Here is a 24,878-nt window from a genome sequence, read left to right on the forward strand (position 1 = left end):
TCAGATGTGAAACGAGCTTTACAAAACCTCAAATTCTTCAACAGGTAGCAAACAGAAGCTTATTAGCCAAGCTGATGTCACCTTCAGGTAGCACTGAGGACTGTAGAACATCCATTAATTGGTACAGTTTTCTCCTAGTCTAACTTTGTACCTCTCTAACAAATAAACAGGATTCTGTTGAGCTCTTTGTAAAAAACCTAATACTATAGATACTTGGTCGGAGAGAAGGATTGTTCAATTTACTGAATAGACAGGAATCCCCGCTATGGGATACCATCTCAGAAGATGCACACAAAGAACATATATGTGTGTGGGAAAATGTAAAGAAGGGACAGCTTCTGCAACCTTGCACATCACATTCCTGTATTTAAGCACTTTACAAAAGGATGCTATTACCCCATTTTACAAAATAAATCTTACATTAACATTTTTACATTTTACATTACATTTTTATGTTATGAAATGACTTATTCAAAGTTCATCAGCAGGTCAGAAGCAGAACTGCTGCTGCCCAAACTGCAGTTCAGTCTTACACATGCTGCTCAATACACTGTCTTCCCTGCTGTGCTACATTGGACCTACAAAAGACAGTAACACTCACTAGAGGAGAGCAGACGTTACTGAATTATTCATTACAGTTAATATCTGTCCTCTGAAAATTAGCATCATTAAGAGAGTCACCAATACCTATGACATCACGAGAGAGATCTGGTAACAGTACAGTATCCCAATGGCAGTATCGAGATCTCTAAAGGCAAAGATCAAAAGATCAAAAAAATCAGAATTTCTCTTTAGATGGTATCCAAATGCTAGGGATGGAGACCTCTGATATTCCAGAGGACAGTGAAGCAGGCTTGCACAGTATCCCAAATGGTGTAGAGACAAGCTACTAGCTTCCTATGTTCCTTGAACAGAGATAGCTCTGTAAAAGTGCCTCTACATCACTATTACAGGATAAGGATTTCACAGTGGTTTTCTAGAAACAGAATTCTAGCTACAAGAGTCACTACTTACAAGCACAGCCCCTTGTGGTTTTCTAAAACCCCATTTAAAAGCAAGTCCTAAAAATGTATTTAAAATGCAGAAGTTCCAGCTGAATATTTCAGAGATATAAAGAGGTAAAACAAAAATTAAAAAAAAGTTTAAGTGACAGCATTGAAAATAAAAATAGTATTAAAACCACTCTGATATGGGCTAGAACTCCATAGCTGATAATTTTAGTAAAGTGCTCTTCTATTTCCATTCAGATAACAATTTATCTTTTAGTTGTAATACAGGAGAGTCATATTAGCACACTTTATCTTGGTTATACATGGGCACAAGATTTATAGAAACTGTTTGCAGTTCTCGATTCAAACAGAATGAAGCAGCTGAAGAGAAGCTGAATCTACTTCATACTCTAAGATTATTAATTCAATCCACAGGTGTTTTTTTAAGGACACTACTAACCAAAAAGTGGTTTTGTGTTCCTTAATGAAGTACATACAGGCAAATATTTGGTGTAATTTTGGGATATATACTGAAATGGGTTTTTTGGCATCTAGATGTAGGGAAATAACATGAACTAGATAACCATGAATTCTGAATAAGAAAAATCTAAATGTGGTTTGAAATTTTATGACACTCTTAGTCATATGATTTAGTTTTAGGTAGTCTTATGAGGAGTAGACAGTTGGACTCAGTGCTTCTTATGGGTCCCTTCCAACTATGATTCTATGAAATTTTGTAGTATAGCATTACATGTGTAGCAAGACATGTAGCTGAGTAGCATAGTGTTTTGTGTTCAACATCCCATACATATAGCTGTACCAATTCAAATAGCATAAGTATTTGACACTGTTTACCACTGTGGATAGCATACAACAATCAATCTATTTCTCAAGGCTACATCCAGAGAATTTGCATTTGAACTCGAGATGTTAAAAGACTGATAGCTCTCATAGCTGACACAAAACATACTGTGTCCTATTTGAAACATTTGTGAAAATTAAGTACATTTTATTCTGCAATAATAATTTAGATTGTCTTTCAAATACTTCTGGTTTTAATAAAGGTTATTTGAGGTGGGGAGGTAAGATATATAACATATGCACTTTAAAGAGTTTTTATCTCCTTTGTAATTAATTACAGTTAATCCCGTAAATTTCTATATACCCCTAAGAGAACAGTTGCCATAAAGTTTCAATGCTGACATCTTCACTACTATGGTCTTATATCAAAGGTTTAACAAAAATTTTCTCATACACATTAAGACCCAACAAAAGTGTTCTATTTCTAGTTACACAAATATGGACTAGCTTTCTGAAAGTTGAAATTACTTTTAATTAAACAAGATGTGTTCAAGAAACAAAATAAAACAGTTAAATAACTTGTCTACTGATAGAACTGAACACACAATAACTTACCTGGATGCAACGTATTTTTCATACATTTCCTCCCTAGCTTTTTTGGCATCCTCTAGCTGAACCTGAAGTCTTTCAAGACGGTCTTCTTCATGTGCACAGCGAACACTAAGCTCCATGTTCTGGCGATTAAGATAATCTTTATCTTTTTGCAACAAGTTGAGGGATTGCTGTATGGTTGCCAGCTATAAAAGGCATTAAAAAGAACACTTTAACATGAACTTCAAGATAAGTTTTTAACCTATGTACACATATTTGTGATTTCATTTTAACTGTCCTCTGTGAAATCATGTGAACCAAAAAACTCTATTTATACTTCTGTTTAATGTTAGTAAATTGGTGATTTGTGCTGAAACAAAGTCTTTAATAACTTTATAATTTTATGAGTTTTCACGATTTATTTCCAGTAGTTGGCACCTGAAAAAAGAAGTAAAGTGTCCCTTAATCTACCTCATTATCTAAATAGTACTGAAGTACTGAATATTGATAGTACTGAATAGTATAATGTCAGAAATACTGATGTCAAGTCTTGGTGCCAATCTGTCATCATACTGCCTACAACATTCTCAGAAACAGAAGCGAAAAGTTTAAGGGCACTGGAGTGATCATCGCTCCATGAAGAAATAGTAAAACTGCTAGTTCTGGGGCTGAAGCATATCATGATTGCTGTGGAGAAGGTAACATTCCAGGCCAGCACCAAGGGCAAAGAGGATTACGCATGCTGTGTTTTGACTTCCATTTAGCATGATGTTGCTACACAAGGCTGAACTGACGCCAAAGTAGAAACATTAATATCTTGCGAGTCTCTGTGACAGTCTTCCCAGTCACCAGACCAGTCATCTTTATTGCTCCAAGAAGAAAGTGGTTTGGGAGAGAGTAGTGTCCATCTGTTTGAGGTGAACATTGTCAGAGAACAAACACAGAGCATAATGGTGCTGGTGCAGTGGCCCAGCTCCTTACTCATGGGAACAAAATGCAGTTTTATTACCTTAAATAATTTTGCCATTTAAGCTCCTGAGGATGTCAAATCCCAAGTTCAAAGAAAGACAAATGAATAACTTATCAGAAATATGTCACCCAAAGATATAAAGGCATCATGTACATGTTTTAGATAGAATTCAACCTTCCTGAGTGATGAAAGGACTCAAAGTTACTCAAGGGAGATACACCAGTCAAAGACATGGAACACCTAGTTAAACAGCTGAAAATCTGTGGAAAAAAAAATGCTCTTTGAGATATGCTTCTCTCCATCTGCCCACTTGCTGAGCATCACAGAGGGTGAGGTACAAATGCCTCTCCTACACTTTGTTTTACTTGAGCAAAAAAACACCACACAACTGTCCTCTCTCTTCAAGTAACAGGTTATATGTCTATCCATAATGAACACAGACATCATGGTTTACTGCATCAATACAGAAATCTAGGAGTTACTGTCCCTCCAACTGCTCCTCCCCCAGAATAAATACTGTGTAAACACTTATAATTGTATGCTCTTCCTATCCAGAACCTGTGATACCGTATCAGCATACACAAAAACCACCACAGACTTTCCAGGAGATTCAAGTAATCACACAGTTTGAAGTGGTATTTTAGTTTAAAGTAGTGCTACTTTTATCCCCTCTCAGATTAATCTAGTATAAAGTTCCTGATGAATAAACAGCCTGACAAAGCCTTCAGACTGATATACAAAAGGTGAATATAAAAGATATTTTCTAAAAGAAACTTAGTTTCTTCCCTAGTGTTTCAGAAAATCTCTATGATTACCTGTAAAATTAGGCAGTGGTAGTTACAGGCATTATTTTAGCTGTAACACTATTATACAGAGACACTAAGGAACACAATCTCCTCTGAATTCTCTCCGTTGTGATTGGTCTCCTTTACTCATCTGTCAAAGTGCTACCACACAAAGATCCTCAGTTTGATTCTTGCCTGGACCAGTACGGAAGTCAAGAACAACCTTCTCATGCAGTCCCCCTTTCATATCACATAAAAAATAAATTCAGAAATTAATTCAGAACAGCCAATCAATTATTTCTCCATTACTTTTGGTGTTTCCTGGAAAGATTTCTATACAGAAACACTGCTTAAAAATAGTCTTATTTTTGCATTGAAGTTGCACTGAGCTACAAACCATCTGAAAACTAGTCAAGGATGATATAAACTGAAACAAGTTTCTTTGTTGAGATTCAGTAAAAGCCTCTTCTCCCTCCTGAAAAGATGTTGCAAAACTACACCTACATCAGACAGAGGGAAAAATCCCTTTTTGATACCCATAATTTAGAATGGTTCCACCCTAACTATCTTACTTAAGGTAAATAATCCTGGAGGTTCCACAAAGGTCCATAGGTTCCCTATGAACAATTTAGATGCAGAAATGGTGAAAATGGATCCTGAGTAATGCACGCTTGTACTGGTACAAACCAACAAAAGTCCTATAGATCAAGGCTGATGGACTTAGAAACATTACATGTTTGTGTTTGAGTCCCTTGACTCAAAATTTGTCATACATGCTCAGTAAGGCAGTCATCACTGAACACAGTTTGTGACTCTTGCATGAATGAATTGCCGAACAGAGAAGCGGCAAGGGATATCTTTCTTGACCTGACAGGCCTATGGCTCTTGGAATCCTTCGGAGCAGAAGAAACACATTCCCCTACGCAATATTAGTGCTACCAGAATGACAATGACTGAGATCTGAGTGAAGTGACTGAGTTAAGTGGACCAGGAACTCACCAGAACCCTAACAAACATGAAAACCACTCTGTGCCTGAAGATGCATTTATTCATTTCCCTAGCAGAAAGATTTTCAAAGACTTCTGGAGACAGGTTAGAGAAAACCAGTCCATCAGCATAGTAGATAGTCCTGCCCAAAAGGGAAGCAGCACTGGAATTCCGCTTGTCAATATGCAGCATCATAGAAAGAAGAGGTCCGGAATAGCAGTCTCTCTATTCCTGACACAGAACTAACTTCTGTAAAGGTGAACTGAAGGAAAACTCAGGTAACTGAACCATTACTTTACTATAGAGTCACAAAGAAGAAAAGCTACGCATTCTACTGATGTCTAAAAAAACCCAAACACAACAAAACATAAGAGATACAGTAGCTCTGCCCTACTGTCACTATTGCTCAGAAAGAGCTAAAGCAAGTTACAACTAGTTCTGCGTCTCTCGAAAGATGAAGCATGCTCACAGCATTCAGCCTTTACTGGTAAATGTTGCCCTTGGGCCTCCCAGGTTCTGAAGAATATGGGCAGAGTTTGGAAGGCTGAAGCAAAGGAAGACTAAGCTAGAGACCTAGGAGAAGCACACAACCAATGTTAGAAAAACAGAAAAAAGAGAAAGCACACAACCAATGTTGAGGGAGATAGCCAACATTGCTGTGAGGTTGGCCAGCTGTTTGAAAGATCATAGCAAGGTGAGCAAGGCTTTTGATGACCAGAATCCACCTTCAAGGAGCATCCAGGGAACTGTGGGCTGGAAAATCTAAGTTCAGTTCCTGCAAAGACCGTGAAGCAAATCCTCCTGGAAGCCAAATCCATGCATATGGAGGAAAAGGTGACTGAAAACAACTAGCAGGGATTTACCAAAGCCAAACTGCGCCCAGCAAACCTGACAAGAATATTGTCTCTATGGACAGGGGGACAGCTGCTTATGTTATTTACTTGGACTTTTGCATGGCTTTCAGCCATCTCCCATAACACCTCTGTGGGAAAATCAACAAATATGGATTAGATAGACAAATATCAGTTGAGCAAACTGAACATGAGCCAGAAGTGTGACCTGAAAGCAAAGGCGGCCAAATGCCTGCTAGGTTGTATTAACAACAATGCACACAATAGGCTGAAGAAACTTATTATCCTGTGTTCAGTTCTTGTGAGACTCTATTTGGTGTGCCATGTCCCATTCTGAGTTCCTCGTAAGGACACACATTAACATACTGGAGCAAGACCAGAAGAGCTCTACCAAGATGGTCATGGACTGCAGCACATGATGTACAAGGGGTTGAGAAAATTTTTTTTTCAGCTTTCAGAAGAGAAATCTGGGTGGGAAAAATCTTATTGTTATCTTCACCTATCCAATTGCCACACACAGAAAGAGCCAGACTCTCAGAAGTGCCTTGGAAAAGGCAACAGAAAAAAAACTGCAACAACTCTGATTAGATTTTACAAAAACTTTTTTCACAAAGAGGGTGGACAAACAGTGGAAGAGACTCTCCAGAAAGGCTGTGGAATCTACACCCTTGGAGATATTCAAAACTTGACAAAGCACTAAGCAACATGACCTACGCTGGCTCTGCACTGCATTGAGAGGGTCTGATCAGCTGGTCTCCTGAGGACTATTCTAATAGAAATTATTCCATTACCCCACAGGTGATCCTGACAGACTTGATTAGACAAAGAATCAAATTCCTGAGGTGAAGAAACCAACAATTACTGAAATAAGAACTTTACATTTACCTCTTTTGATAAGTCATTTCTTTCTTTAGCTTGTGCTTTGTGTGACACCTCTAATATTTCATATTTTCTTCTTAGTTCTGACAATTCATGTTCAAATACATCACGTTCACTGTTAAAATAAAGTGAAACTATTAGATGCATAAAATGTAATAAACAAGATCCCTAAGCATTTGTGATTTCTCAGCATTCTTTCAGTTCATGACACCAACTTCTTCCAACTAGCCACTCATATGGCAATCAGCGATAATCTTACCTTTTTTAGTTAACACCTGCAATAGTATCTTATAATATGAAAGAATTTTCTTCATTTCTAAGTATCTAAAAATAATACTCAGTTATAATACAATGTAATCCTGAATTCCCATCCTAAACTATTCCATCCTCTTCTGATTATTCTTCTTCATGGTAACTTGGGGCTATACATTTCTCCTCTTAGCAATGAACTATGAGTATCCTTGTCCATCCTTTTCTCTTTATCAAGCTTTTGATGCTATTTCTCACGACATCCTCTTGAATCTTTTGCAAATATTGGAGTCTGATGAAAAAATAAAGCAACTTAATTCCCACCTTCCTAATCAAACAGAAAGCAATGTATACTTTTCAGTTTCTGCCTTCCCTTGTATACAGTCCCTTGGTACCTGAGGGTGTTGTACTGCTCATGTTTAAAATATACATGACATAGCTGCAAAAATTATGTTAGTGTCCTGAATAGGAGTGCTTTCCATTTGCACAAAGAAGCAGCTCTGTGTCTCCACTTTATCTGACCCTGTCAGAACAGTGAAATGAATGAGCCAGTATGAGCTTGCAGTCTGGAAAAAAGTTAACTGGTTTTATATTAAGCATAGCATAGCTTTAAAGCTGAAAAAACTTGTAGTATGCCAGAACTAAAAGATTTGACATAGCATTTTTAAAGGCAGAAATGAGCCTGGAAGTGATTAACTCCTGCAATGCTCCTAAATATCCTTATGCAGTCATGCCAACAGTGCTCTCCCCTCCCCGTCGTCTGTGCCTACTCAGATGAATACAACCTACTCTCTCAAATACAGTTTTGGCACGTTCATTCATGCCTTTTTCAACTCAAGACTATTTCAAATGTATGCTGTTAAACAGTGGGGCCATTCACATGAACATTATTACAATTCACTTATTAAAATGCAGTTGCACATGGAAACAAACCATAGCATCAACCCATCCTATTTGCAATAAGCTTCCAGGTAGATTCCAAGGTTGGTTTAGTACATACAGCTGTGAACAGGAATCCAGAAGACAAACTCTCCTTCAAATGACTTAGTGGCAAAGTCATTTGTGTCCGTAACCGTGCCTGAGTTCATTCAGCATGAACAACTAAGGAGCTGACAAGGTGTTTTCTATTAATAATCCTCATTTTTTAATCCATTCCCCCAAAAATGTGCCAAAAGCCAGATTTGTTGTACTTGCAAGCAAACTGTAAAAGCTGTTTGGGAGCTGGACTGCAACGCATATGTCAATGAGCATTTTTATAAGAAATCCACCTCCACTATTTTGCAATTGTTTATAAAAAGGGCATTCAACGTGTAGGCTAAAACTGTAACATCTGTGTTTTAAAAATGAAGACAGACACTTGAACTTCCTGCAGCTAAGCCAACTCGCTAAGGTAATCCTAAGATTCTCTAACAAGAAGTTCTCATAACAGCCCTTTCAAATTAATGGTTACAATGATATCTTAAGTTGTAAATATTAATTCCCAAGGTCCTACCCTCTTAATTCACTGTGTAGGCACCACACAGCAGAGCACAGGGCCTTTTGTTAGATCATTGCTTTTAAACTAGCAAAAAAAGAGTTCTTGTTCTAAGATGCTTGGAATCAACAGCTCCCACTTCTTCAGTTGCAATGAGACTGGAGGCTCCTTTGCAAATACACTAAATCCCTAAATAGAAAGTTTTAAAAAGATAATTCGAAGCATCAGATTTCAAAATGTTGTTTAGCTTATGACTGCAATATACTACAGAAGATAATTGAACTATTAGTGGATTGAGGTAAAGAAAAATATCTGTACTGTGCATAAGCCAAAATTCAAATTTAAAAATTCTAGTAAATCAAGGTTGAAGTTTAGAACATCCGAACTATAGAGATACTTACCATTTTACTTTATCATAGTTCTCTTGTCTGTAATCACCTTGCTGAATCATCTGCTTGGTATCAGCCAGTTCCAGTGTTAAACGCTGGCATCTCACCTCAAGCTCTGACCGATTCCTCATCTCATCTTCATAGCTCTGGAAGATAAGACATTTTGAAATTATGACAGCTACACTGATATTTACTTAAAGCAATCACTGACTAAGTTTTGTGAAGACCTCTTGTGAATATCCAAGTGGTAGTATTTTCATTTGTCTGAGTGCTTGAAATCTGGCACACATCATGAAGTAATCAGCTATACTTATATTCAACTTATTTTTATCTTATTCTAAATAGTTGGTTAATGCACTTATTTTTCCTAATGCATTTGTCCGTTAGCACAACTTCCAAGACCAGTAACACTCATCTATACAGCCAGTGGTCTACAAACCCATAGTAGGAGCACAAAAGTCACACCATATTTTCAAACAAGTTTCATTGTGAAGATACTTGCTGGTCCATTTGAAAAAGAGAAAGAGGATTGGTCATTCAGAAAGTTTGGAAACTTCTGTCATTACATAAAAAAATGCGGCCCAAATTGTATCTGGTAACTCACATCTGCTGAAACGTATCATCCAAAGCTTTGGTTGATGTATTAAAAACCAACAACCACCACCACCAACCAACCAAAAAAACCACAACAACAAAACAAAACAAAAAGGTGTTTATCAAAAAAAGGTCTATCAGTATTAATTTCCATTTTCTTTTATTTTTCATCCTCATATACTTTGAGAAACTACTATGGGAACTAGGAAAAGGGGACCACAGCAAGAGAACACACAGAAAGCGCTTGTCTTTTAAACTTTTGAAGGCAAACAGATTTCCTAATCATCATACTCTTCCCTCCCACCCCTTATGGGAATAGCAGACTTTTCTACCTTAATGCCAAATCTTGACTCCATTTCTCAGATTTTTCTACAAAGTAGGTTTTATTTTCACAAACTTAGCTTACATGCTTGTCCTAAATGCTGTACTACTTAGTAATTTCTCCACAAAAGCAACAAAAAATAATGCTCATCCACCTTTACTAGGGAAAACTGATACACAGCAAAAAGAGTTGCTTGCTAAAAATTTGAGAATATCCACTGGGAATCTAGATTTTTTTTTTGTATATTCTGCTTCTCAGCATACTGCTGAGTTCTGTTTATTTTTTTTTCTGCTATGGTTGATACATGGCAAACCTAATAATGGATGCTTGATAAACAACAACTCCATCTCGTTACACTGAATGGACATCACAATATTATTCATTGAAAGTGAATACAAAATCAAATAACTGCCTTAAGATGTGATTACAGAACTAACCATTTAGCCACTGCAAATTAAATTTATTTTGCAGTGAAGGACACTGTATGAGTGCATAATTTTTCAAAATAAATGGAAAGCTATACTTTAGAGAGTTATAAGAGAGGAAGTAATTGTGTCTAGCTAGCTTTTAATAGACAAGAAAAGTTCAAGACAACAGCATAAATGTAGTGGATGACTCCTAAATACAGCTTCCTATGAGGAATGAACACACGGATAATACTCTAGGATAGGGACGGAAAGATACAAAGAACACTCAGATCAAATTCACAAGCACCATAACTGGAAGACTGACAGAATGCCTTCTTGAAAAAACACTTAAAACGCTTGTAAGACACTATAGAAAACCTCCCTGAGCTACTAAACATACTGTAACTATTCTGTTGATAAGAATGTTTTGGTTTATATTTCAAAAATCTAGTAAATGTCATTTTCAGTGAAATCACATTAGCCCACAAACACAAAATCACAACACTGAGAAAGTTTTCATGAGCATTTTGGATGGCATATCATCAAGAACACATGATCTAAAGACACGATAGTTATTAATCTTAACATACTGGTATATATGGATTATTTTATGTTTACCCTCATTAATGGATATACATTAAGCACATTTACACTATAGGGCACTTCTGTCTTAAAACAATTAACATGCCATCATTTATCATAATGGTAAAGCCTCTATCAGATGTTTTTAAAGGCACTGCCTACAAGTTAGCTAAAGTTTCAAATATGCAACATACAGGTGCAAGTACCTCCTTACTCAGTGCAAATACAACTCATCTTGCAATAGGAAATGGTGGTAAGGGCACTTAACTTTTAAGTGCAAATTGAGATTAAGTTTGGATACAATTCCTCTGTGAATATCCTTTGCCATTCTGCTGCTAATACCATGCTGGAATTCATACACCCTTCACAGAGTGGGCTATTGAAGCTCTTACAGTATTACATACTTAGGAGCCAGAAGACAACTATCAAAAGTAGAAAATCAAATTGGTTAACCTCTGAACAAATTGGTCATGAACAGCTCTACAGCAACAATTAAGACAACTGTTAAGTATCTACAAAATTGGCTCCTTCTTATACCTGAGACTTAAACTAGGCTTTGAATTTTATTAACAAACCAGTTGTTAATGTCATGTTAATGTCATGTAACAATAGGATAACTCCAGGGAAGGGAAGTTAAATTCTACTTTTGAAAAGTGATACTAGCACATGCCTAAAGTATCAAGCTGTTAAACAGATAATTACAGGTGGTTTGTTTGATTTTGTTTGTTTTTTAAAGATTTATTATAATTCTTGAAGAAATACTAACTCTACTGCATAGGTCACTGTTTTCCAACCACTTAATCTTTTAGATGTCAAAGTTGTATTTTAATCACAGGAAGAAATGTGACAAGGCAAGCTAAGAAACAGTCTATAGGGCAACTCACAAAAAACCCTACACGGTATGCATATCTCCAGGTAGCAGATACACAAATTTCTGGATTTTTATAGCAACATATCTTAAAGACATACAATCAAGCTGCCTGTGCTTAGGAAGAATAAACCTTGCTTTTCATGTGAAGAAGTGAATTTAGTCTATAACAATGTCCATATACCCTGAAATGACTTGAAGATCTCTGTAACGGAACAGCTTTATCTTTCAATTTATCTTCAAGAGATAGCTTGGAAGTCTTGATGAACAGCTTTGTCCTGAGGGCTTTTAAAAGGATCAAGATCCAGAGTCCTTTGAAGGACATGAATGAGGTCTGGAAATAACACCAATAAATAAAAATAAACTTAAGCAAGCCCACAAACTTCAAAAAAAATTAGAGGGCAAACAGTACTTCCTCACATGGGATGTGATCGCGATGATCCTGCCAACAATGCATGGCTTTTCTTCAGCATCCTACTAATTTTTGCTACTGCAGAGAGTAGCAACTCAGGCAGATGGGGTGGTTAAAACAAAGCTGTCCTCTGTGCCTATAGAAATTGTTAACAGAGCTGTCTGAGAGACCCAGTATTAAACAATACAGGTGCTTTCTACAGAGCATGTGAATGAGTCCCTACCAACGAGCACTTCCATTTGGTTTACAAACACTGTCGACAGATGGATGTTTCAAGCAAGAAGATTCTGAACTTGCCTGATCTGCGCCATTTAAAACTCAAACTGGCAAAGAAACTAAAGATCTAATGAGAGACCCCACTCTTATGATATTAATCTTCACTGCTATCCTCCATTTGGAATGAATGGCAGCTTATTGCAGTCACAGAAATGAATACCTATTATTTCTAAATTATACCTACCTATAATATCTAAATGTCAAGTGCAAAAACTGGGTGACATACTTTTTGAACAAAGTCAGTGACACATAATGCATGGTAGGGATTATTTGATCTTTCAAAAAGCCTTTGGGGATAAGAAAATAAACAACAGAAATGCAGGGAAAAGATTAATCATCCAGTCAAGCAGAAGTAGCATGACTTCTTCACACAGTCTACAGATAAGCCTGTGGGTGAAAGTGATCCTGCTTTTAAAAAGAACAAAGAACATCTTTGAAGGATCACTTACACAAGCCAGCACTTTCTGTTCATATGCTAAGATACCTATTTGCCATAGGCAAATGTAAAGTTACTATACTACTGTGATGTGGAAACCAGTTCCCTCAAATTACTTGGATGAGGTGCTGCTACTTAGTCAAGATGATGTTTTGCTTCAATCTCTTTGTAAAGAGATTTGCATTCAAAAATACATTATTTTAATATAACTGCCCAAATGTCAGCAAGAAGTTATCAATAACTGGATGAATAACAGATCTCTGCTAGCATGTTGATAGGAAATTGGAAATCTGTAGATGGGGCACAATCTGCCACTAAAAATTATAAATAAAAATGCTGAGCTACTTTCAACATAAGGAAGCTCTGCAAGAAAGGTAAGAAAAAGTAAGAAAGAGAAGCTTTGGCATAAGTGCCTCTATTGAAAAAGAAAGTGGGGGAATAAAAACCTGTTTCTCTCTGGATCTGAGCTGACTAGAATCTTCAGTGAAATATTCTCAGATGAGAAGGATCCTTGAGACCATTGCGTCAGAGACTAGGATTAAGCCATTTGGTAGTTCTAAACAATAACTAGCACCCTATATAAGCCATAGCTCTATATCAAAAGAGGTAGAAAGACATCAGATAGTAAAGGAAACTTTCATAGATACATAAGTTTTCTCAGAGTCTTGGAAATGTTAAACTACTATACCAAGCTAAAAGTTATTGGTAGACTATTTTTCTTCGCAGCTTTTTTCCTGAACAAGGTTAATACTAAAAATAATGAAGGAAAGAAGGCACATATCTCACCTAAGACTGAGTCCTCATCTGTCCTTTCTAGAGAGAGATGTAAAGACCAAGTAACCAAAGCACTACTTGAAAGAATTTGTGTCAGGGGGCTGGAGAAGGATTCTAGAGTGCAGTCTTTAATTACAGATGTGCAAACTTCAGAAGAAATCTTGGGGAACACAGTCATTCTGGAGTAGCAAGAGCAGCCTCAATTTTACAGCATTCAGACACATCTAGTGCCAACTGATCCTTTGAGTGCAATAGATTCATTCTTTGAAGACTATAGAAATGTTCTTCCTCCAGCTGGGAAACATTATCACAGAGAAAATTGTTAGGTATGTCTTGCAAAACCTGACAGCTACTAATCCCAATTCAGAGATGAGGTCTTAGAAGAGATCTTTGTCCTACATACATCCAGCTTTGTCTTTAGGCTAACCATAGCTTTTAGATAAATCTCATACTATAAATTAGTTTCTAAGTCCCAAAGGCAACTTTACAGAAAAAAATAACTAAAGAAAGGAAGCCCTGATAAAACTGCACCAAGACCAAATTCCAGGAAAACATTGCCAAGAAACTCACAGCCAGAAGAAAAAAGCAATACTTAATCTTCTAGAGCTACAAAGAAAAGCAGAATTTCCCTCTCAGACTCTCCCAGCCTTGAGAGAAACACACAAGTAGTAAATTACATCTGTCTGAGGGAACGTTCTAACCACTTTGGAAGCAAACAACTCTGAAAATAGTACACTGATATTTAGCATGGGAACACACACATCAGAAGCTAGTTTTGTTTCTGGGAAGCTCCTGGTAATACACCACTATATCTGGACTTTCTTCTCTGTACCTCCAAAGTTGATGGTGCCAACATTATTTGTACTTGAAGTACAGAGCACTGTAAAAGAAGGACTGAAATGAGTCTGTACTGTACATTTGTTAACAGATCAGTCAGAACTGCCATAAAAGAACATCACTTTTACCACTTCCACTGCCTCCTTCCAGTCTGCTGCTGCTGCACCTAGAATCAGAGGAACTGCACTGGTCTAAACCACAGACGCAGCAATTGAGTACAGAGATCCATTGACTTAGTGGTTAGTACTGCAGAACCACTTATACTGACGATTTTAAAACCAGAAATTGGTGACAAAGATCTTTTGACACTATCTTTGTTCAGCAGATTATGTTTCAGTGTTAGAAATCAAGCTTCACACACTGTTCTCTGCTACCAGTCATCAGAAACAGCTTCCATCCCTACCAGATCTGCATTACATCTTCAGCAGGCTTTCATTAAGTGCTAACTCAGAACGGCAAGACAGTCAACAAGAGAACTTGTTATGAAGTCAAAGAGTTTTAGTGGTCTTACTCCTCAGCATACTAAGAATTAAAAGAGGAGGCTGATACATACTTCTGCCCGTTCTGAACAAACAACATATGTATTCATATACCTAGACTACAAATACAGGTGACAAACATTCGAAAGACATCTTTTCTGCCCTAATGTCAGAAATAGAAGTTTTTCTAATACAAATGAATTAACTAATTGCCTAGAGATAAAGAAAATGTGGATTTGTCAAGGCTTAGGAAATGAGTTTCTAGAAGGCTACAACTCCATTTTTACAGAACCAACCTTCTGAGCTGATACAGTTGGATGCTCATAAACTCAGTTGGCTGAGAGGCCACAATACCAGGTCACAGCACTCACTCCTGCACCAGGCCAGTTCTGTTGTGCCAACAATGAGCTTTGTTTAGTTTTTTGTTTAGTGGGTTCCCTCTCACTTCCCCCAATAAACAAACAAAAAATAGGACAGCATGTAACAACAAAAGATTTAGTGGGTCTGAATACCTACCTTTATATAACTGATACTGAGCCATATTGGTTTATCGTAATAGTGTTCAGAGAACATAACTACGCTGCTTTGCTTTCTCACAAAACAGTATATAAAGGCTTATGGGCAGAGAAAACAAAATAACCAATCTGTCTCACATTCACACTCCAAAGCAAGAATCAGTACAATTAGAGCTCATTTCCTTTGACCGAATTAAAGGACTGCAGCCATCTAGTCACAAATTAACGAAGCTGATGTTAGGCAATGGTTGTCTTATTTGATGATTTAATTTCACACTTAAATTTTCCTATATTTGGCTTAACATATTACATAAGTTTGGATTTTCCTTTAAACTTTCTCAATTCTTTGTTTGCTAGATAGACTTTCCTATGAGTTTATACCTAATTCTGTAGTATTTCTCATTATTTTATTCCTGGGTAAATGTCTGCATGTATATAACTTGCTCAAACCTAGTATGTCAGCCATGAACAACCAGAAAAAACAACAAAATCCTCCTCCCTCAAGTCATTAATAGTTAACAGAAAGATTTGGACTAAGCATGTATTTTAGATCCATTCCATATTCCACAAATAGGAAAAAAAGAAAATGTTGAAACTCATTAGGAAGAACCTTAATTATCTGCAATATTAGAAAAAAGGAATGCATATTGTAGGAAGTGGTTTATTCTCACAGAGAAAAGAAACTGTATTAACTTCAGTGATGACTGTATTTCAAATGTCTGTATTAGTTTCCTAAAGAAGTTTTAAACTCTGAATATACACTTTGTTGATGAACCATGTAGAAAATAGAAATATTGCAACCATTAGGAAAAACTTGTGCACCTTGAATACACTTATTTGAAAACTGCAAGAGATGCACAGGTTTGTCAGCTTTAGTGTACTAAGTCCATTAGAGATTCTAAAGTACCCTCATGTATTGATGATGCTCCTCTTGCCTTATTATCTGAAATGGCCTGAGGTACCTTGTTACAGTCACGCTCATCACATTACTAGGTCAAATATAATACATAAAGCATCTCATATGAGGCCACATTTCATTAAATATCCAAAGCATATAATCTCTATGCATAACAGATATGTTGAAGACTTGGGTTTGTGGGTTTTGGGTTTTTTTCTGACAATATGGAAGAACTGTAGTAAGTGATCTTATCTGAAACCTGAGAATCCTAAGGAATAATTTTTATTAACAAGTGTAAGCCTTTTTTTCCTTGTGATATGTCAATATCTGGATGTCTTCCCTGATTTTTTTTTAATGAGGTATTAATTCTCACTAATTGTCTCTCATTTTATGCATGATTATGCAAACAGAGGATAACCATTCAAAGAACAACCTCAGTTCAACACAGGCAACATTCTCGTGCTTTCTCATCAGCATCAAAAGAAAAGCACAGTCAACTTCAAACCTTGAAAAATAAATCAGTGGGAAAGGTGGATACTGCCACCATGTGGTATAAAAAAAAAAAAGAACAAAATTAGACGTTTCTATCTCAAAAAAGGGTAATGAACCAAGAAAATTGTTTCTAGCACAACTTTAATTATTGTTATCTACTATCCTGTTAAATTGCTGCAGTAAAAATTAACACAGATGTCAGTCAAACCTCAGAAGGCTGAAATCCTCCTGTAGAATTTTATTAAATTGGACCACATTAAAGTACAATGAAGGAAAATGTTCACATAAATCAAAGTTAGCAGGATCAATTTAATCTCAGTTATGACCACAGATGATGACACAAAATAATACTGAAGGACACATATGTGCAAATGTTATTGACTACTTATTCAATCAAAAGGAGAAATGAAAATAACTTGAATTTCACAAGATAATCCTGTACAATTAATATCTCTTTACACTTGATTCTTCCAGAAGTAAATTTTAAGGGAAAAAACAAGGTGGTAACTGAAGAATAAATTCAGAAGTAGTAAAATAACAGTGGTATTTAAGTGTCTGCAGCCATGACTTGGATAAATATACTCTGTGTAACTGAAACTGTCTTATCACAACCCCAGATTTATGCAGAACTATGCTAAAATAGAAATCATCCTAGCTATATACATGGTAAGAACAGTATAAATGTTTATAAATACCTTAAAAACAACATTCTCCTTATATTGTTTCAATTCCATTACTCTTTGAAAATGAAACTTAAATATATTTAGATAACTTGTTTCTCTGCTTCTGGGTTTATACATTATCTGATATCAAATTACCTTTTTCTTTAGTATAGAAAGATATAGGAAAAATAAAAGATAAGAAGTTGAAAAGCATGACAGAGAAGATGCAACTCCAAAGAACTATTAAAGAACGCATTTTAATATTATTAAAATAAAAGCTGAAGCAAATTACTACCAAGACGTAACCATCTCAAAAACTATACACTGAACCACCATTGTGTCTTCAACTACTGCTGGATGGAACTCCTGTCTCTGCTTCCCTGCCTTCAACCTTCCCTCAGAAAGCACAACAGAGCTGGTAAGAGTCTATCCTGAATGGTCTCATGAACAAATCTTGCAGGGTTGCCGTAAAGTAAAATTAGCTGTTATACAAAAATGTATACAGCATGTTTCCCCTTACCCTCCCTCCCTGCACCCTCATCCTCCCAGTACTTTTCATACACCAAAAAAGCTTTTATATCTTGTACGTGAATAATGATATGAAGAATGGGTTTCTTTGCAGTAAACATGTATTTACGGTTTCTTAATTGAGATAATTAAGGTGCACAGACCTCTGTCAGACACTTCAATTGGGATTTGTATCCACTTAGTTCTTCTGTTAGGCTCTCCTTTTTCATCTGTAGATCACTTAGCTCTTTTCTTAAGGAATGGACTACTTCATAGAATCTGATCTAAAAAACAAGATACATATTCAAAATTAAGACTAGCAAAATTGCAATCACAAAACGACAATCCCCAAACCAAATCAGCTAAATATTTTATGGCAAGAATTCACCAAATGATTTCAAGTGCATGTCAGGAACCTGGTTGTGGGTGGAAGGGGGGACTCTTAAAGCAAAGACAGTGACTTTCTTCAAACTTTGACAGCAGCAGCTAAGAAATAATCAATTTGTGTTTGATACTGAATAAAAAAAAAAAACAAAACAGGAATAAAAGTAAAGGCATACATTTCTGTTCAACTACAGCAGCTCTCAGTCAGGCCTCCCGATTAAAAAAAAAATCCAGCCGCTAATGGACCACATGATCCCACCCTCTTATTTGTAGCAGCTCTACAGCCTATTAGATTAACAATGTAAAAAGAAAAAAAAAGTCTCTACTTAGCAATAAAACAACTTAACTCGCTAACCTTTCCCAAGCCAATATACATTTTTATGGGGTGTGTAGAAGTGGAGAGAGATTAGTTTTGTTTTCTGCCATTTCAGTGTGCTGAATCTGCACCAAGAAAAATGCAAGAGCCAGCACTGGACGGGAGAACAGCACATAACCAGAAGAACCATGACACACCCCCAGTCAGCAGCAGCATGTTGCTATTCAGCTGCACCATGCAACTAAGTCTCCGAAAGAGCCTGCTCTGCTCAATTAGCACTGCAAAAAGCCTTGTAAAAGGATTTAAAAAATAAAATTTAAAAAAAAAAAATCTATTACACATGACCCTCTCTCTTCTTTCACTCCAGTCATAGGCATAGTCTCTGACAAGTGTCTCGTATCCATAAAACTTTTCCAGAACATTAATACTGAACAATAAAAATTACTACAAAACACAGTAGTTAAGAAAAAAATACAAAGAACAAAGAGGTTTTTGATATACACCCACACACACGTACACAGAGGTTATTACTCCCAGATTAAGCTGATACCTTATAATGTTTGTTTTGGGGGATGAAAAGGAAAGAATAGATAATTAAGCACTATGTTCATGCAAAAGCTACTCCATCCCCCCATCATTAATGCTTTGTTTGATATATGATTAAAGAAGAAATACAAGCAAGAAAGCACAGATCAAGTAAGCATTCAAGAGCAAACTGTACTACACTTCCATGCAGAAGGAAGACAGGTCTCTGTTTTGCTACCTGTTAATAGCAGAAGACACAAAGGTTCCAAGTATATTCCATATAATTGACAGTATACAACTCCAAAAACCACAGAAGTCATAGAAATTTGCGATGTAAACATCGGTGTAGCTTGCTTTATCCAATAAAGCAAGTGTACAAGATGACTTGAAGATCAGTATAATGGGAAGGCAGAAAAAGGAAATTTTCTAAGAAGTGGTGGGGTTTTTTGGTTTTTTGTTTTCAAGTTTTTCCAAATATTGTGCTTGTTGAAAGTTGCAGTTATTGGTTTACTCAACATGAGATCTCCACTTTTCATGCTTACCTTTAGATGCAAAACAAACATAAGCTAAATTGAGACATATGCTATAAATTTAAAGTAACTTTTCATTCAAAAGAATGCAAGCTTTCCCAAAATATAGCTGCCATTTTATTTTTTTTAAGATGGTAACGATGGAGTCTCAATTTGTTATGTTACAGTTACACATAAAATAAAAAAAAAAATTAAGGATGTTTTTTAAAACTACAGTTCAATTAAACCCAAATAAGCCGTAATTTTTAAATTTATGTTCTGAAACTTTCAAATGAAAAATTGAACCATCAGATGCTACAGTTAAAACTACAAATTGTCTTTCTGTTCTGGGAATTGAACTAACTGTGTATTATTGCCTTATTTTACTGCTTCATTAATATTTTTTTCTTGCAGTATTCTCTTCCTTCAATATTTAAGGAGTTTTTTATGTCTGTCTGTGAAATCACACTGATTTCAAGCAAACCCATTAGAAGCAAACAGTGAAGTTAGTTTTGTGGTTTCTTTCTAAGTTCTGAACCACAACAGGCTCCAACTACTTCCTTAGGAAAAACAAAACAAAACCAAAAAGCAAACAAAAACACACACCCCAAACCAAACAAAAACAAACAAAAAAAGAACACACCAACAAACTTCAGAAATGTGCATGCAAAGCGTTGAGTACAATTTTAGTCTCTTAACTACAGCTTCTGCTGACTACAGTTTTGTCTGTTCTGGATTCTTTAAGAACTTGTCTGATTACATCTGAAACGGAGCAATTAAATTTGAATCAAATACTCTTTTTCTCCCCAAAAAAGTGATTAGATTTTTTTTTTCTTAAAAAATAAGTTATACTGTCACTAATCGTAATAATTTAAAGCCTTGTGGGTTTTTTAAACCACACCTCGCTTTTCCCCTTATGTTCTTGTATTTTTCTGCGATTTCTCTAGGAAACCTAACTTACCCCATCACTTCCCAAACCACAACAACCCTAAAATAGATTAGCCAGTATCAAATCAAGATGACACGGGATACAGGTATCAAGGATAAAGGTATCTGCACAGCCTTACCAAGAAAAGATCAGTCCATGGTAATAAAAAAATGCAAATGAATGCAGCAGATGAGGGGAGGCTGTAGCAGAAGTTCAACTGTTATTTAGTTTGCTAAATAAACATTCATGTAACTCAGTAGTCAAAGCACACATTTCCTCTTGCCAAATCAACGTAGCAGAAACAAAAATTACTGTAATGGCATTTCAGAAACAACTGTATATAATAAAAATTACAAATTTATATAGACATCTATAGATTGCCTTTCTAGGCAATTTTTAAAAAACTCTTAGCATGTGCCCATCACTTTTAAAGGAAAACTAAAGATAAAAACGGATCAGTGCAGAGAAAGATTAAGTTGGCTTCTGTTAAATGAAGTTATGTGAAAGTAGTTGCATCGGTTAACTGCCTTCTTTAAAAAAGGGCAACTGAGCTCTGGTTCGCAAAATGATACAACTGGAAGATGTGGCAATTACAATTAGATCAAACTGAATTCACAGACACCATTTTTAAACAACTTGGTGAAAAATTTTTACAGGAGAGTACACAATAGGTTCGCTTTACTGAACAAATCAAGTTGATTGGGCTGTCAAGCGCAAGTTCAAATGACCTGAAGTGCTTTAAAATTTTGCACATACTCTTTCTAAAAACTCATTCTTGTAAACAGTTTAAAAAAAAAATCTAAATTTTTACATATAAGTTCAAAACAAAAAAGGCTGATTTTAAGAGAAAGATGCTTAAAACATCATTTTTCATTCATCATCATCATGAACATTAAACACTGCCTAATCTTTGCTCTAACATGTAACTATTGCACCCCTTTGTGGAAGAACAGTGAAAAGCATCTCACATTTGTTTTAATTCTAGTATTTTAAACTTGCAATAGCTCTATATAGAAAACCTGCATTTAGGCAGTTCCTGCTGTTTGTCCAGTATACGAGATTTCATACAATGTGTAAGCATTATATATACATTTACTTCTAACCTGGAGAACTGTAAGACAGTATTTTAAAAATGATAAATAGAAGTTTGGAAGAGTCTGGAAATGTCTTGCTCGAGTTTGCTGTAAGCAGAACTCCTTCTCAACAAGAATTTCACCCTAATATCAGCAGACTATACTATTAGTCTGCACACAGATCTGGACCCAGAGATTCTATCTGCCTGAGAAACACACAACTCCTCCTTAGGTAAGCAAAGCAGAAAACAGCATCAGAAAAATCTTCAACATCCTTTTCCTAGCTTTCAGAATCCAAATGGATGCATAGACAAGATACGCAAAACAGTTCTGTGGCCTCCTAGCATCTCTATCATCTGAATATCTCAAAGTAATGATAAAAAAAAAGTCACTGAGCTTAACTGATACTGCCAGGTTCACACTGATCCTGTTGCCAAAAGAAGTTGAGAGAAGCAGCATAAACAAGCATCTTACTACAGTATATCTCTAACATAAAACTAATCTGGCCAAAAAAAGGACTTATTTCAAAAGAAAAAAAGTGACATGTGAAAAGAGGAAAGGGGCTCCACAACACGTATGTAATGGAGTTTGAGTCACAGATAAAAGCAGAATTCACTGGTTGAATGCAAGAGGAAAAGAAAGGTACATTAGGGGTAGAAGGTGGCTGTTAATCACTTTTCCTGCTTCACATCTTTTTTAGAGCCCCTTTCTACTCACAAATACAATCTAAACACTCTATTTGTGCTGTGATAGCTTCACTTAAAGCAGCTAGCAAGGCTACTAACTCCTGGTATCTGAGTCATTCGGTTACAGAGTCTTTTGTATTGACTGCCAATCAACTCCTGAAGTCCTTGAGCTTCCTGCACATCAATTTCAAGTAAGCTGACATGGATTTCAGTTTGTGTTAAAAATCTGCTTTGTCAGTCATGGTGGTGCAGGAATCAACAAAAATATCTCAAATACTACTACCAAGAACAGCAGGTATTGTAGACAGTTATGGGGTAATAACCTAATAAGCCCCAAGCTAAGTGTTCTTGTTTATAACTCAGAGCCTTAAGAGTTTCCTAGTACTTTCAGAAGTCCAAGTTTTGGAACTTTTGAAAAGATGTTCCCAAGAACATCCTTTAGATAAGAATGACAAGTTTTACTGCTCTGTACTTATCTAGAGCACAATATACCATGATTTTCATCCAGCAAGAGAACTCATTCGCACAGCATTTATACCTCAACAAATGCACTAGGTTTTTTACCATAATGTATCTACAGCTTCCTTAATAACTGGCTCTATAGAGAAGTACTTTGGTGCTAGTACTTCTGTGAATTAAAGTTAATTAAGGTTAATGTGTCTAAACCCTCTTCATTCTCAGAAGTGTATCCCACAGTCTGTGAAAGTATTGTCTTTTTATTGCAAGCAGAGTACCCCTCTGCCCCTCCATCTCCCCATAAGCCAAAATTAACAAACTTCTCAAATAAAGAAATGAGTCTTCAAGTATACTTTAAGGTACAATTTATCTTCTGCATTTAGTCACATAGGAAAAGCATGGGGGATAGGTAAGGGATATTTGCAAGAGCCATGTCAATGTGTGGTTCTGGCAAACAGAGTTTCAAATTCCTATTTTCAGCCTGCAGTATCATCAATGTGTGCCCACTATTCAATTATAACACCCCATCTGCTTAACCTTCTTAAAATACTCTCTTTAAGACATCAGAGCCTGGGATTTAAAGGTTCCCCTCTTTACTGAAATCCAGTCATAACAGACTGATCCAGAAGCACATCTGCTTCTGAAGGTTCTAGTTGGGGAAGAGTAAGAATTCTAGGAGTACAGACTAACTTCTACCATGTGCACATCCCTTTAATTCTAAACAAAGCAATTTACAGCTTGTGGTGGGCTGACCCTGGCCAGCAGCCAGGCACCCATATGGCTGCTCACTCACTGCCTCCCATAGGAGCAGGACAGAGCGGAAAATGGGAAGAAAAGCAACAAAACTCTCAACAGTTTAATTAGTGAAGAAAAGAGAGAGGTGAATTTAAACAAAAAAGATCCCAAAACACACAAAGAAAATCACTGACCAATTACTCACGACCTCCCACAAGCAGACGGATGCCCAGCCACTCTCTGAGCAATAACCACCTTGGAAGCCACCCCACCACCTCATCTTTCTTCCTTTACCTCCAGTTTATGTCGCTGAGCATGATGTTAGATGGTATGGAATATGCCTTTGGCCAGCTGGGGTCAGCTGTCCAGCTGTGTCCCCTCAATCTCATGACCACGCACAGCCTGCTTGCTGGGACAAGGGTAGGCAGGGTGGAGAAAAGAGGAAGCTTTGATACTGTGTGCTGTCCAGCAACAGCAAAAACACTGGTGTGTTACCACCACCGATAACTCCAACCCATTCAGACCAGGGATATAGCTATATTTTAAAACAATACAAAACGCACTACTCACAGAAACATATTCAGGGATAGAAAGCTGATCTTCAGGAAGAGACTTAAGCTTCTCATAGCAATCATCTGTTAATTCCAAGTCTCTCAAGCTACGACGGATATCTCCAGCCCTCTCCCTTAACTGATGATTCGTTTCCTCCAGTTGCTTCTGTCTCAATAAAATAGTTTCCATTTCTTGTTTCATTAGAGCCTGATGTTTCCTTCAAGATTGATTTGAAAACAGAAGACATTATGCAGTGTGTAACTCAAGTGACAAAGCTTCACAATATCCTGGTAAGAGTGAGTTATGCTCATTTTGTAGAGGGGAAAATTTATAGAGAGATTAGGTAACTAGAACAAGAGTGTATACCACCATAGTTATACAATAATATCAGACATAGTATATATAAAAATTCAGGAACTTCATAGCCATTGACAAAACAAAGCTGAATCTGAGAAGTGACAATCTCCACATACGCTGACTTGAATTTATAAATTACTCTTAATTTACCAATTAAAAGGTTAAAAACACGAAAAAGCAGAATATATTTCCACACAAAATACAAAGAACTAGTAAATCACCAAATAAAGCAATATTAACTTCAATTTGTGTCTCGCTAAGTTTCAACAGATACATGCTTATGGCCGATTACACACACAACCCTTCATTTTCTACCCAGTGTAACAAGATC

At 36.4% G+C, this 24,878-nt stretch overlaps 1 protein-coding gene across 3 annotated transcripts in view; it reads right to left on the reverse strand.

Annotated features, from left to right (window-relative positions):
• PIBF1 (progesterone immunomodulatory binding factor 1) overlaps positions 1-24,878 on the reverse strand; it is a 118,876-nt gene that overhangs the window by 89,843 nt on the left and 4,155 nt on the right. For all 3 annotated transcript variants that reach the window (XM_082054199.1, XM_082054197.1, XM_082054198.1), the window contains exons 4-8: positions 24,209-24,407; positions 18,191-18,310; positions 8,978-9,111; positions 6,860-6,968; positions 2,406-2,587 (exon numbers count right to left, since the gene is read on the reverse strand). In XM_082054199.1, coding sequence (XP_081910325.1) covers positions 2,406-2,587; positions 6,860-6,968; positions 8,978-9,111; positions 18,191-18,310; positions 24,209-24,407 — 744 coding nt within the window. The remainder of the gene's footprint in view (positions 1-2,405; positions 2,588-6,859; positions 6,969-8,977; positions 9,112-18,190; positions 18,311-24,208; positions 24,408-24,878) is intronic.

Source organism: Streptopelia decaocto (assembly GCF_964273445.1).
Source record: "Streptopelia decaocto genome assembly, chromosome: 1".
In the NCBI taxonomy this organism is placed as follows: domain Eukaryota; kingdom Metazoa; phylum Chordata; class Aves; order Columbiformes; family Columbidae; genus Streptopelia; species Streptopelia decaocto.